The 15,006-nt window shown below is 36.7% G+C and overlaps 1 protein-coding gene across 7 annotated transcripts in view; it reads left to right on the forward strand.

Moving 5' to 3' along the window:
• Window positions 1–15,006, forward strand: part of HERC2 (HECT and RLD domain containing E3 ubiquitin protein ligase 2) — a 101,551-nt gene that overhangs the window by 69,369 nt on the left and 17,176 nt on the right. For all 7 annotated transcript variants that reach the window (XM_030277734.4, XM_030277750.4, XM_030277740.4 and 4 more), the window contains 18 exons: window positions 959–1,136; window positions 1,570–1,651; window positions 1,734–1,905; window positions 3,815–3,959; window positions 4,611–4,836; window positions 5,558–5,729; window positions 6,269–6,455; window positions 7,203–7,343; window positions 7,499–7,690; window positions 9,030–9,183; window positions 9,887–9,994; window positions 11,087–11,218; window positions 11,733–11,891; window positions 11,983–12,101; window positions 12,485–12,610; window positions 13,546–13,701; window positions 13,849–13,964; window positions 14,082–14,280. In XM_030277734.4, coding sequence (XP_030133594.4) covers window positions 959–1,136; window positions 1,570–1,651; window positions 1,734–1,905; window positions 3,815–3,959; window positions 4,611–4,836; window positions 5,558–5,729; window positions 6,269–6,455; window positions 7,203–7,343; window positions 7,499–7,690; window positions 9,030–9,183; window positions 9,887–9,994; window positions 11,087–11,218; window positions 11,733–11,891; window positions 11,983–12,101; window positions 12,485–12,610; window positions 13,546–13,701; window positions 13,849–13,964; window positions 14,082–14,280 — 2,764 coding nt within the window. The remainder of the gene's footprint in view (window positions 1–958; window positions 1,137–1,569; window positions 1,652–1,733; window positions 1,906–3,814; window positions 3,960–4,610; window positions 4,837–5,557; window positions 5,730–6,268; window positions 6,456–7,202; window positions 7,344–7,498; window positions 7,691–9,029; window positions 9,184–9,886; window positions 9,995–11,086; window positions 11,219–11,732; window positions 11,892–11,982; window positions 12,102–12,484; window positions 12,611–13,545; window positions 13,702–13,848; window positions 13,965–14,081; window positions 14,281–15,006) is intronic.

Raw genomic sequence — 15,006 nt, forward strand, 5'->3', positions numbered from 1 at the left:
GACTTCAGTCCACAGATTTGTTAGTCAGAAATAAACTTCTCCACTTTTTAATAATAGTAGTTTAATCTTCCACGGGATAGCTTTAAGAAAAATTTGAATTTTCTAAGATTTTACTTTATATGTACCCACAGAACAGTATTTTGATAAACAAAGCCCATTGTTAAATACTTTTGTTATTCTGATGTATTTTGAGGACCTGCCCATAATACATACAAAATAAAATCAGATGGGTAATATGTTACAGCAAATAAATTTTTATAAGGCTGTTCAGACTAATGAAAAGGGAAGTCCAGATGAGAGCACTATTACTGTTTATTGCTCAGCTCACTCATGTTTTATGTAAATTTACTGAAAGGGAGATTTGGAACTCCTGGGCATTTTATAGTAGCAATATTTCCAGAGGCCATGCATAATTTTGTAGAGCCTTATTAGTGGTTCAGGTACGCCAATATTAGGAAATCTTGAGTTGAATTCTTTTTTGGAATTAAGAGAACACTGTAACCACATGAAAAATAAATGTTAGCAGTACTCACATAGAAGTCTAACAATAAATTCTAGTTTTGATTTCTCTGTTGTGAAGAGCAAAGTTGGGATGGGAATGTAATCTTTTAATCTTACTGTGTGTTCACTGCTAGTAACGCATTCAACTTTGGGCAGGGACAATAAATTGATTTTCACTTCTATTATGTGCTGTTTAGTTGATTGATTTTGAATTTCTCACCTCAGTTTGGCAGCATATTCATAAAATATTCTTTAAGTGAACTTTGAAGTACATTAAAATAGTGTAAACCTTGGATTTATGGTGCTGCTGTAGAGTACATCTTGGAATCAGTGTGTTGCATATTACTTTATCTTGAGATTGCTGTTAGTTATTACACAATTTGTATTGCAATAGTTGGAGTGTATTGTATGGTTATTTTATGATTAACACAATAGATTTGTTGTTAATTTTCTTCAGGAACTGTGACAAACCCAGGCTGATAGAAGCATTGAAAACCAAACGCATCCGTGATATTGCCTGTGGCAGTTCCCACAGTGCTGCAATTACCTCTAGTGGGGAGCTGTATACCTGGGGTCTTGGAGAGTATGGAAGACTAGGACATGGAGATAATACCACACAGCTGAAGCCTAAAATGGTAAAATAAATGTTTCTTGTTTCTGATGAAATGCAAACATGTTTAACAAATGATAGTAGCATGAAGCTAAAGTAGCAAAAAACATCAAGGCAGTATTAAGACATTGCTTTGGAGTGATCTAAATTAGGTTTTGCTACCCTTACCTCTAGTGAAAGTAAAGGTATTTCAGAAAGGCCAAAAAGATCCAGTCTCTTTCTTGGGAAGTGATGCAAAATCAGCAGCAAGTGCTGCTTTCAGCATTCATGTTCCGCATCTACTTTGGTGCGTAGCTGGAAGCTGCCATGTAGCAATGTTGGATTCTGGACGTGGCTGGGTAGTTCTTTGCTCAGGCTGGACACAATAACCAAGATGAGTCATAAGACCTTGACATGTTTGTAAGGTTTTAAAACATAATTTCTTTGAAAACTTCTTTCTTACTCCTTCTGTTTTGTAGGTTAAAGTGCTCCTTGGCCACCGAGTCATTCAGGTTGCATGTGGAAGCAGAGATGCTCAGACTCTTGCTTTGACAGATGAAGGTAGGGGTATCTTGTTTCAGAAGCTTTCTAGCATCTGGGAGTACTGTGATCATTGTTTGACATGCAATTTGATGTTTGCTAGGTTTGGTGTTTTCTTGGGGTGATGGTGATTTTGGAAAACTGGGCCGAGGAGGAAGTGAAGGATGCAACATTCCTCAGAACATTGAAAGACTGAACGGCCAAGGCGTTTGTCAGATTGAGTGTGGTGCACAGTTCTCGTTGGCATTGACCAAGTCAGGAGTGGTATGGACATGGTATGTTACATTTGCCAGGAAGTACTACCAAAGCAATTGGTCTGTGCTGTATTTAATGCTTTTTTGACACGATTTATGCCTTACCTGTGTGCTTTGTCCTGTAAACTGGCAGGTCTTCCAGGCGAGTTGTGTCCATTCAATGACTGACATTGTAGGATGCTTTCTTGTTTGCTGTACTCTGTTAGAATGCCTGGCTCCTATTGAATTAGAGCCAGAAAGGGAAGATAATTTCTTCTCTTGGTCACTGTGAGACATGTAAAGGAATGTTAAGAGTGAAGAGAAAAAAAGAAAACTTGAGAGCCATAGCTGGGACTATGAAGCCTTACAGCTAAAGCAGAGACTTGAGAGAGTAAGGATGCAGGCGAGTAGGGAGGTAAGCTGAAATTCAGGGCAAATGAGAAAAACGTCTTTGGAAACACAGGAGCACAACAACAGCTTGTTGCTGCTCAGAAGGCCACTGACTTGTCAGTAATGATGCCTTGGAGCAAGAATGATTACTGAGAGCTACTCAGATATGGTTTTATTTTTCTCCTCTTTGCCTGCTTGCTTCTGCTTTGTTTTGAACACAAATCTCACTTTCTGAATTTTTAAATTTGTGAAATCTAAATGCTTACTGCAAGGCAGGTCAACTTTAGGGCACTAATCAAATCAAGGTCTTACCCCATCCTCGTATAATAAGACTGTGACCTATCTGATGTATATTAAAACTAAGTAGACTTAAATCAATAATTTTTGTTGTGTTGTCAGCAGTTGCTGAATAACATAAAGAGAAATCCTCAAAACTTTCATTTTTATAAGTTACTACTGTTGTTAAAGGGAAGAGAAGTTTTTAACAGAGATGTTGTTTTGCAGAATGGCCATTGGAAACTGTATTTCTCTGGCTTTCTGTCCAATTTTTTTTGTAGTGACAAAAGGAGCCAAGAGGAAAGATAATTTGACAGTCATTTTTTTAAATTAAGAACTCATGTCAAAATTCTTGTTTGCTCCTTCCTTGCCCTAGTTTTTCTCAACACTGCTACATCTAGTCAAAAATCTACAGCTATTTCACGACATTACATGTCTACAAGGAGATTTTTGGGTCTCTTTCAACAGGGGATGGCTGAATTGCTTTTAAACTTTTATTCTTCTTGAATTTGTAATGGTTTGAAATAAAAAATCATCACTTCTGGGTTATAACTTTAGATAGATAACAGTAGTCTATATCATGCTTCTCTCCAGCATAATATAACCTTTCTTCAGAAAAACTGGTGGTGAGCAAAAGAACCGAGTGAGTGGTTACTAAAAACATAGTGGAAGAAATATCAGGGATTTTTTTGGTTTCTTTAATGGCATTCTTAGTGGAAGCATTTTAAGGTGTTTACTTTTGTGTATGCTATTTTTTTAGTGCCATTGGTGTATAACAATTTTGGATGAATTTAATTTATGGAGACCTCAGAATCTATATTAAGGCTTCCAACAGTGTGAAAAAAACCACAATTCTGAAAACATTTTAGTTCCCTGTGTTATTTTTTTCATGGGAGCAGACTTAGGTTAAAGGTTCTGTTGTTGTTAGGCTGGTTTATCCTTGGTAGTTAAATATGCCCGAGGCTTATCAAACCATGTGAATTTTGAAAGTGGTTATAATTGCAATGTTTCTGCAGCAGAGGAAAATAAATGTAATACCAGTTGCTTTGCATACAAAAAATAGTCATAATCATGCACTTCTGTATTGAGGTGAGAAGCTACAGTGTAATAGAACTGCAGTTATCCTCATTCTTATGCCTTTGGGATTCAGTTTTGAAGCATTTACTATTTCGTGTGTGTGTTACAGGCAGTGATATATGAAGTATATTCAGTTGGGAACCTGCCTTGAAGAGGAGTGTGTAAACAGCCCAGTTGTTCTGAGTGTTACATTTACTGTCTGTTGCAGGGGTAAGGGTGACTACTTCAGGCTAGGCCATGGCACAGACGTGCATGTACGAAAGCCACAGGTTGTGGAAGGACTGAGGGGTAAAAAGATTGTGCATGTGGCTGTGGGAGCACTCCACTGTCTGGCAGTGACTGACACTGGACAGGTATGTTGTGTGCCACCCTCCTTTCCCCCATGCAGAAAGGAATAAACTGTTTAGGAAGGAAAGTATAACAGTATTAGTGCCGATTAAATGAAATAAAAATTACATTTCTTTGCTTTTAAAAGTCCAGCATAAATGTAAGCATGATTGTAATTTAAGAAGTATAAGCATTTAAAACGTTAGTATTGGAGTTGAAACATTTTTGTCATAGTCGCTTTTGTAGTGTTTTCCTTGTATTATCTCATGATCAGTTTTCTTCTTCTTACTTTGGAAATGCAGCAGCAGTCATAGTATTCTGGACAGATTTTTCAGCTTTATCGTAATATTGTTTCAGCTCTCCAATGTAATTACTAAGCAATTAATTTGTTTAACGTACTGTGAACATTGAGTAATTTGTGATAACTGATCAGTTATAATTTGGTGATAATTTATGAATTACCTGATAAAATGCTGCTTTGATTGTTTTTTTTTTTTCTTTTAATGTGTGATAATGCCTGCATTATTTGATGGAGGTGGGGAATGTCATGACAGTAGATTGTTTACAGTGTCCTTGATTGCTAGCACAAATCACAAACATTCTCCTTAGGGATTTTTAAGAAAGCTAATTGAGATAAGAAGTGAAGCCAAGTAACATGTGGAAATTTTTCCTGGCAGGTTTATGCTTGGGGTGACAATGACCATGGCCAACAAGGCAATGGAACTACCACAGTCAATAGAAAACCCACTCTTGTCCAGGGCTTGGAAGGCCAGAAAATCACTCGGGTTGCCTGTGGGTCTTCCCATAGTGTAGCATGGACAACAGTGGATGTAGCTACACCATCTGTTCATGAGCCAGTCCTTTTCCAGACAGCGAGGGACCCTTTAGGTGCTTCTTATCTTGGTTGGTATTTGTTGCCTTGTATTGTTTTTCCTTTACTGCCATTGGTGTGTTTGTTTTGTGTGTGGTTTAGTAGGCGATAGAAGAGTGCCAAAGAAAACAATTTAGAAAAAAAATCACAAAACAACAAAATACACCTCTGGTAAAAAAAGCCCAACCAAAACTCTTCATTAAAGTGAAACTTTTAAATTAAAATGCAACATGCTTCCTCAAACACCCTAAGGAGTTTCTCTTTATGGAGGTAATGATAGATGAATGCCACACTAATATTAATCTTATGCATTGCCTCTTGTTTCTAAGGTGAGTTAAGAATTAGGGAATCAAAACCTAATATTGTGTTGAATATGAAAACATCAAACATCTTGCAAATTAAGCTTTTTCATGACCAAAGCAATTAATACCTAATAAATATTCTTGTTATTTCAGAATGTTTGTGGAAGTAAAACTTGTTTTAGGTGCTGATCACTAAAATATTTCTGTCTGTTATTGCCGTAATCCTCATAAATGAGTAACAGGATCAAATACTATTTTATGAAAGCCTTTGTTGGAAAGCCACAATATTAACTTTAATATTGTAACTGTAGGTACTGCAGTTTAAGAATCTCCTGTAGAATTAGTTTCAGTCATCTCTTCTGATTTAACAAGAAATTAGATAAAGCATGTCCTTTTATGTATTATACCATTAAAAAGTGCTTACCTTCTCTTTCCCCCTGCCTCTTTTTAGGTGTTCCTTCAGATGCAGATTCTTCTGCTGCCAGTAACAAAATCAGTGGGACAAACAGTTCCAAGCCGAATCGTCCTTCCCTTGCCAAGATTCTCTTGTCACTTGATGGGAATGTTGCCAAACAGCAGGCTTTGTCTCACATACTGATAGCATTACAGATCATGTATGCCAGGTAGGCATGCAAACATTCTTCCTGTTGCAGAGCAAAAGCATAGCTTACCATCTATAGTAAGATATAAATAAGATATAAATTCTTTTAACACGTTTTAGCTCTTCAGGATGGACCTAAGCTTCATCTGAAGTTTCTTTTGATGTTGATGTCAGCTTTATGTTGTGTTTAAAGAAGTTTCTATTGTCTGGGAAAAAAAATCGTTCCTTCAGAAATGCTCAAGTAAATAATGTGGAAGCCATGTAAGAAAATCATGATGGATGATATGGAGGAAGCAGTAGAGGGCAGAGTAGAAGTAACAATAAAACTTTGCAGTGCCATCATTGTTAGTAGAGAACAGATTATTTGTGCTAAAATTTATAAAGAGAAACTCACGTTAAGCATTTAAGCATCAAGTCCAGAGGAGAATAACAATGAACTACCCTCTAGATTCTACAGCTTGGAAACCTTACCTTATTTTGTTAAGACAAACTAGTACAATTTTTCAAGTTCAACGAGGGAGTATAATTAGGTTTCTGTTAATCCATCCTAAATGATTTCAGGGATGCAGTTGTTGGAGCCTTGATGCCTGCGAGTATGATTGCACCAGTAGAATGTCCCTCTTCATCACCAGCCCCCCCGTCAGATGCCACTTCTGCAGGAAGCCCTGCAAATGGAGATGAGTGTGTGCTTGTGGGAGATATCGAGGAGAGGCTGAGCCCAAACCCATGGCAGGACAGGAGAGGGGAGGTAAAGTGTCACATTATTTTTCTTCATTAGTTTTTAACTGTAAAACTGACCAATATCAGTTTGATAGCAGCAGAGATTAAAATATTCCTTCATGCTCTAATTTCAGGACTAGGTTGTCTGCACATGTCAGATTTGAAAAAAACTAAGATTTTAGTGTAAGATCAGTTTTGAACTTTCAGAAAGCATTGTGTCATTTAAATGCAATTGTGATGATTTCTACTAATATTTTAGAGATATTGAATTCATTTTACAAGAATGATATTAAAAAGAAGTCAAGAATAGCAGAATATTTGGCCATTATTTAATGAAATCTAGTTGTAAACTTAGATAACTGATGTAGACATGAAGCCTTGAATGAAATTCCACTATGTTGATTCCTAACTGCTAACAAAACCAGAAAAAAGAAAGGCTTGCTACTGTAGAGGTCTTTTGCATTTATAAACTTGAACTTGATATGTCTTGTCAAGGCTTGCTTTCTCCTTTGTAGACTTCTGTGCAGGCACTGATGTTTTATTGTATGCTTTTTGTAGCAGCTGTCATTGAGGGGAGTGTTTGGTGTTGTATACACACTAGGAAAATAGAATAAAAGCTAAAAGTACAGGCAGTGAATCTGTTGGTTTTGAACATATGGCTGTTTTTAAATTGCTGCTGTCTTTGAGCACTAAACCTTCTAATAAATACTTAAACTCTTAAAGGTTGTACAGTGTCTAGTTGAAGATTTCATTGGTTATTATTTGCTCTGGCTAGGTTGTTCCTTCAGAAGATGCTGTGACACCGTCTGCTGTAACTCCCTCAGCTGCTGCTGCCTCTTCCCGTCCTTTCATTCCAGTCACGGATGATCCTGGAGCTGCCAGTATTATTGCAGAAACCATGACAAAAACCAAAGAAGTAATGTTTTCAATACTCTTCTCGAAACTTAAGTCCCTACCATGGTTTTATCAAGCAATTTTTCTGTTTTTTGCGCTTTAAAAGTTACTCTGTAAATGATTGCATTTTTAAAAATCTCTGCAAAGACAGAAGGATGTTTGTTGCTTGTTTTGTAGGACGTGGAAAGCCAGAGTAAGGTGTCTGGCCCAGAACCACAGTACTTGGATGAGTTTACAAGTCTGCTGGTACCAGATGACACACGAGTCATGGTTGACCTGCTTAAGCTTGCAGTGTCCAACAGAGCAGGCGAAAAGGGAAGAGATGTTCTCTCAGCTGTGCTGTCTGGCATGGGCACAGCTTACCCACAGGTCAGGTTTTGTTTCTGTTGCATTTTAACTGTGCCCTTTTTATTACTAGCTTGCTGGCATACTTTCTTGTAATGGAAGTACAGTTCAGCATCCTGAGAAACTTATTACACATGAAAATTTGAGCTGATATTAAATGCTTTAAATTAAATTTAAATTAATTTTAAATTAAATTTAAATTAATTTTAAATTAAATTTAAAATTAATTTTAAATTAAAGAGCTTTAACTCTTTTAATGGAACTATTACATGAATATATGCATCTGCTGCCAGATGTCAGACTAATTTCTCCATTTTTCATGCTGCAATTAGACATTAAGATAGAATGTATTTGTGTACTGACCAAGTGTCAGTGGGTACTGGAATGAAGCTGAATTAACTAAACTCTGTTTACTCGATCTATAGAATGTCAGTTTAAAAACTTCCATGATGGGAGTTTTTTTTGCATCTGAGATTATTTTTCAAATTAATGCAGTCACAACTGCTAGCTAAAAATGCTGTTAGTGTATTGTTAATGGTACAATAAATCTTCTGAACTGTTAAGATGTACATTTCATTCATTGCAGCTTCTAACATTGTGAAAAGTATCCACGGGTATGGGGTTTTTTTTTGACATAGCTGGCAGAATGTAACAAATCATAAATTATTTATAGAATATGTGTGTATAGTAATGAACTGAAAGCTGTTTAATATTTCTGGTAGCTTTACCTTTCAACTAATAATTTTTCTAATGAGTGAAAATACATTTTTTTGAGATTCCTAAAACTGTTACTCCCCCTGTCCAATTTGTAGTGATTAATTATGTATATTTATGTTGAGCTTGAGTTTTCCCAGTCAAATTATGTACACTCTGTATGTGCACTTATACATTAATTCTGGCTTTCTTTATCATTAGTAAGTAACTGAACAGCTTTAGGTTTGTGTGGGGTTTTTGTACTTTGGAGCCAGAATTTTTATTCGAAACTCTTTTAAGATTAGTACCTTTGGCATTCCCTTCCTAAACAGGGTTTTGCAATATTTCATACTAGTTAAATATTTATACCTTTCCATGCTGATGTATGCTCTATAGCTTAGATTTAATAGTTTGCTTTTTCTGTAAGGGAGAACAATTACTTGTGTTGTCAGGTACTTACTGAAAACTGAAGTTTTTTCGCCTTTAGTTTTAGGAATTTTTCTATGTCTGGCACTACCAAAAAGAGTATTTTTGAGTTGATATGATGGTTTATGAATCAGATTTCCAAAACGAAGTTACTTATTTTAAATTTGGGAAGAATGGTAATTTGTTAGATTTCTTGGGTTAATCAAACATACAGTTTGTAAAATGTGTATTTTTCTTTTCTTAGGTTGCTGATATGTTGTTGGAGCTTTGTGTCACAGAACTAGAAGATGTAGCAACTGATTCACAAAGTGGTCGCCTCTCTTCACAACCAGTTGTGGTAGAGAGCAGCCATCCCTATACTGATGATACATCTTCTAATGGCACAGTTAAAATACCAGGTACAGAATTCTTAGAGTTATGTTGCTAAAATTCAATTATTTTGAAACCTGCCTGCATTAAGTTGTTCCTTAGGTTACAAAAATATGTATTGAACTTTTAAAGCTATGTTATGTGTCATGTTGCTATAAAAAAGTATTTCTTGAAGCTGATCTCTTACATGCTGATGGAAATCTCAGTTCGCTACAATATGTGTTTCTGGGTTCACTGGATGTGATTCCAGTTGCATCATTGCTGTTCTCCATTCAGTTATGAAGCTGAGAAGGACTGAGTCTTTTTCAGATTTATTAACTTAAGACTCATCTTCTGGTCTTGAAGGGAAATACCACTTTTTTTTTAATTCTTTCTTTTCATTTAGTGCTTTCTTCAGTAATTTACCTAGTACTTACCAAAAATAACAGACAACAGAGAGCTGTCTGCCTTAACTGTAAAAAGGCATTTTTTGTCTTCTGCAATTTCAGTTTTGAATGTTCTGGTATGGTCTTATGTCTGCTAGCCCTATTCACACAAGCTTGCTGTGATTTAAGCCTGCAATGAGAAGAAATTACAGGCAAATAATGTCATTAAATCAAAAGAAGTTATTTTTATTAATGGGCACTATGCTTCCAGACAACTGTTTGATTTCATGTGGATTTCTAAAATGCTGCATTAGTCTGTGACATTGATTGGTCTGTAGATGTGTGTGAACTCTGTGTTGCTGTTCAGGTGCTGAGGGGCTGAGGGTGGAGTTTGACCGGCAGTGTTCCACTGAGCGGCGTCACGACCCACTCACCATAATGGATGGCGTCAACAGGATTGTGTCCGTCCGATCAGGTGCGGAGAGCGGGGCCTTTCCAAAGGTGTCCTGTGGGATTCACTCCAGAATGCTGAATGAAATGTGCCCCTGCTTCTGACTGATTCTTGTTAGGGGTAGGAAAGTTAAAGAGGAAAACCTGTGTAAATTGATACTGTCTTTTAAACTAAAAAGTTTGCAGGATGTAGACACAAAGATTGATTTTGTGTCTTTGGATATGGAGAATCTCTGTGAAGTGCATGTTAGGTAGTCCAGTTCTTCCAAAGAATGTATGGAGTGTAAAATTCAGTGTTTAGCACCCCTGCCAACATGTGTGAATTTCTGTATAATCAAAGTGTATTTTAACAAATTGGAAAAGGATACTTATTTTGCTAGCTTTTTCCTTTTTCAGGTAGTACTTAGAGAAATTTCAACCTTCATACAGTCAAGACAAATGCTGTTCTGCTGTCAAATGTCCAAAATAATACCTTGGTACTCGTTCTTTCTGTTTCCTTCTCTGGCCTTTGTGTGTAACACTACATGGATTCTTCACCTCTTTACTCTTGATATCTCCGATTTAATTTTTAGGCACTATTAACTTCTAGCAGGTTTTGGAGGAATATTTTTAATCTCATCAAATTTTGTTGAACCTACCCATACACTACATTATGTGCAAGGGTCTTAGTAGCTACTGCCTGTGCAATCATAATGTAGGCTTTTCATGCTGACCCATTTTTCCTCAAAGGTCTTTCATTACTGAGATATTTCTGGTTGGCTCCTTTTTGGAAGCTGTAAAGCTTAATTTAATTTACAGGCTATTAAATATTTTTTGTAATGTGAAAGATAAATTGAAAATAGGACAATGGATTTTAGTAAGCTCTTGTCAAGCGCCTCCTACTTGTGGTATTAGGTTATCTGCTAGCAGTGCTAACTGAACTTTTTAAGACTTGGTTTTGAACTTTTTTAAGACTTAATGTAACATCTTTATATTTATGTTTATGTACTTCACATAGCTGTTTTTATTGAATGCCTTTGTGTGATGTTTATTATTTTTAACCAGTTGCTATTGATGACTGGCTCTGTATTGGCTCAGACAGTATAGATGAGTATGTTTGTCTTGCCTGCTGTACCAGGTCGTGAGTGGTCAGATTGGTCTAGTGAATTGCGAATTCCAGGGGATGAATTGAAGTGGAAGTTCATCAGTGATGGGTCTGTAAATGGATGGGGATGGCGATTCACAGTTTATCCTATCATGCCAGCTGCAGGTAAGGTATCACATGCAACATTTACAGGAGGCTAAGAGTAGATTTTATTGTTTGCTTTTTACACTGCACTTACCACTGCATGGTATTTTCATGCTGAAGTTCAATAGCTCATTTACATTTATACTAATAAAACATTTTTATTCATACTTAGGAAGCATTTTCAGCTAAGTTCTGAGAGGTGCAGGACTTGTACATTGAGAAGAGAGAAAAATATTTTGTAGCCACTGTAGTTTGCCTCTTCATCAGTGAAGAGAGGATACTTCTGGGACACGGGTCATCTGAAATACCCTTATTTTTTAAAATCGATCTGTTTTAAAATTATGTGAATTAAGTCATGAAAGTGCATCTTTCTTCCTGTCTCTTCAAAGGGAAGTAGAGTAGATAACTCATGCAGACTAGCCCTCTAGAGTGCCGTGTTTGGTCAACTAAGTCCTGCCTATTTCCTGTTATTATTTCAGTCCGAGTACAAACCTTCCCCAGCTTTTTTTTCTGTTGTTCTTTTTGTTTCTCGCAGGCCCTAAAGACCTTCTCTCAGATCGTTGCATTCTTTCATGTCCCTCAATGGATTTGGTTACGTGTTTGTTGGATTTCCGCTTAAATTTTGCTTCCAACAGGAGCATAGTTCCTCGCTTGGCAGCTTCTCTTGCAGCTTGTGCTCAACTGAGTGCCTTAGGTGAGTGTAGCCTTAAAATTAGGTCTGTTTTTTTGACGTTATGATGATTGTTTTGAGTAATTGTGTTCTTTGTGTGCTTATTTTTCCTTAGCTGCTGGCCACAGAATGTGGGCCTTGCAGAGGCTGCGCAAGCTGCTCACCACGGAATTTGGCCAGTCCATTAACATCAACCGGATCCTAGGGGACAATGAAGGAGAAACACGAGCTTTGGTAAGAAGGCAGTGGTGCTCTCCTCTTCACATTTTTCGTATTACGATTAAAGTGCTAGCCCTGATGTACAGTGTTTTTTTGTTCACGGCAAAATAGGAAATGGGAAAATTAAGTCTTCTTGCACAAGTCTGCAAATCTGTTAAAAGTATTCCAGTTTAGAAAAGAAAAAATGGCTAATTCCAAGACTTAACAGGCGTGCTTTTTGAATTGCCAAAAAGGGGTAGATATAATTTCTTTTTTTTTGAACAAGTGGATGGAAATGGTATTTCACACAGCTAGTTGTAGGTTGGGAAGTTATTTCTGTTTTGTCACAGTCATCTAAATAATGTATTTGCTGTAATGCATGCACTATGACTAACTTTCTAGTTGTGTGGTGTCTCTAGAGTTTCACAGGGAGTGCTTTAGCTGCTTTGGTTAAAGGTCTTCCGGAAGCTTTGCAGCGACAGTTTGACTATGAAGACCCCATTGTGAGAGGCGGCAAACAATTGCTCCACAGCCCTTTCTTTAAGGTAATGCAGGACAATCAGTAAAGACCACATTATAATAGTTGTGGGATTTTTTTGAGCTGTGCTAAGCTCACTTAGTCCTATATCAGTAATGTTTACTGGGCGAAATCAGAATACTATTTCTAAAAGGAGAATCAAATACATATAACCAGAATCTTGCTTCTAACAGGAGAATCAAATACACAAATGAAAAATAAAGAGTACTTAGCTAGGCAGAGAAACTTGGGAAAACATCTTGTAAGCACAGTTCTTGGTAAGTGATTTGAGTTTTCCTAATAGGAGTGTTGTATATTTCTATTTCGTTAGTTTAGTACTCTGAAGGTTTTTTTACATCCAGTTGGAAAAAATAAAAATGTTTTAAATGGACCCTGTATTGTAAAGTAAAAATAAACAGGCTGAAGAAGTCTAGAGAACAGCAAGAAGAAAAGGTGAAAAAAACTCCTTTGTAGTATAAAAGAGAAACTAAGAGGGTGTACCTATCTTAAGAGAGAGAAAATCTTGAAAGTTTATAGAAGGAAGTAATATGTTGTTCACAATATTAATCTGAAACATTGATCTGAAATTGAGTCAAACTGAAAATCAATTGAAAATTCATTTAATTGTAGAAAGGAGACTTAGTTTGGAAATGGAAGGTAAAATGTTAAGCACATGGGATTTGATGTGGAAAAGTTAATTAATCTGGGAATGTTTTTCACAGGGAGGTTATGAAAATTTTTGTATTGAAAGAGGAGATTAGATACCTAACCATGTGAGATCATGGGGCTACACTTGATGTTGCCCCATCCATGAGGGTAATGAAGATGGCTCTTGGTGACTTTACATGTTTTTGAGACTGTTCAGGCTCTACTGACCTATGAGCTGTTCATCTCTGTCAAACGCATATTGCTTTTTATTCCATATTTTTGATCCTCTCTAAAAATGTTTTTTATTGTCTGAAGGTGCTTGTGGCTCTTGCTTGTGATCTGGAGTTGGACACTCTCCCTTGCTGTGCAGAGACACACAAATGGGCCTGGTTCAGGAGATACTGCATGGCATCCAGGGTTGCTGTGGCTCTTGATAAAAGGACACCCTTACCCCGCCTTTTCCTTGATGAGGTACTGCAGGAATATTTTGGATGGTTAATGGAACATGTGAAAGTGTCTCATGTAAAAAGATACACTGAGTTTGAATTATTTTATGCCAGCTGTGATAGGATTAATTGATAGCATGAATAATGTTGTTTAATGCAAAATATTTCACAGGTGGCAAAGAAAATCCGAGAATTAATGGCAGATAATGAAAATATGGATTCTCTTCATGAGTGCCATGATGTCTTTAAGAGAGAACAGGATGAGCAGCTTGTCCAGTGGATGAATAGGTAATTTCTTTCAACTGTTACTGGTTTGGCGTTGTGATACTTTGTTGTACAATGATAGAGTGCCTTTTATGTGAAATTTAAAAAGCTCTTTAAGATTTTGTTTTGCATTTCCTGCAGACGACCTGATGATTGGACACTTTCAGCTGGAGGCAGTGGGACTATTTATGGTTGGGGTCATAATCACAGAGGACAGCTTGGTGGAATTGAAGGAGCAAAGGTTAAAGTCCCAACTCCATGTGAAGCTCTTGCCACTCTTAGACCAGTGCAATTAATTGGTGGTGAACAGACTCTGTTTGCAGTGACTGCTGATGGGAAAGTAAGGATACAACGAATGATTGCTTATCAATGGACTCTTGAAATATTTCACCCTCAGTCATTATGGGTTTGACTAAATCAAAAATAGTGTGCATAATACAGGGTTCATTATTATTGATAGTAGTAACTTTGTTTTACTTTTTTTTAAGAATCGGAACTGTATTAACTCCACCAGTATTTTCTAGGACTGCAGTTACTATTGCATTTAATGGCTAAAACAAGAAATGTATTTGAGTTCTCAGTTCAAAAATGTGATCAGATTTTGTCAAACAAAGTTGGGTACAAGCAGCATGCTCGCAGAATTCCCTAAAACAGGGGTGATTATTTCTGTCTAACAGGGGAGAGGTGTAATGTGAGATAGTTCACAGTTTGCTAAATGTAAGTTAGATGTTGCAGGATCTAATTTCCCGGTGCTGAAATCCTGAGTGAAAAGGAATCTCAGTACAGAAGTTTAGTGTAAGGTACGGGGGGGAAAAAAAATCAGTTCATTAATTTAAATAAAAGGTTTTTTTTTTTTATACAGGTGGCAGCTGTTAAGGATGTGATAGAGAGTTTTAGCTATAGCTTTGTGTAACAGTTACATTCATCTAGTGAGGTACTGTAATAATTCCTTGGGTTCATTGTCATCCTGGTTGATTCATAGAAGGGTAAAGAGCAGATTAGTGGCATTTCTTGACATCATTCTGTTGAAATAAATTATTTTCAGAGAGACAAAAAGAATGAAAAA

The sequence above is a fragment of the Taeniopygia guttata genome, chromosome 1, assembly GCF_048771995.1.
Source record: "Taeniopygia guttata chromosome 1, bTaeGut7.mat, whole genome shotgun sequence".
Lineage (NCBI taxonomy): Eukaryota > Metazoa > Chordata > Aves > Passeriformes > Estrildidae > Taeniopygia > Taeniopygia guttata.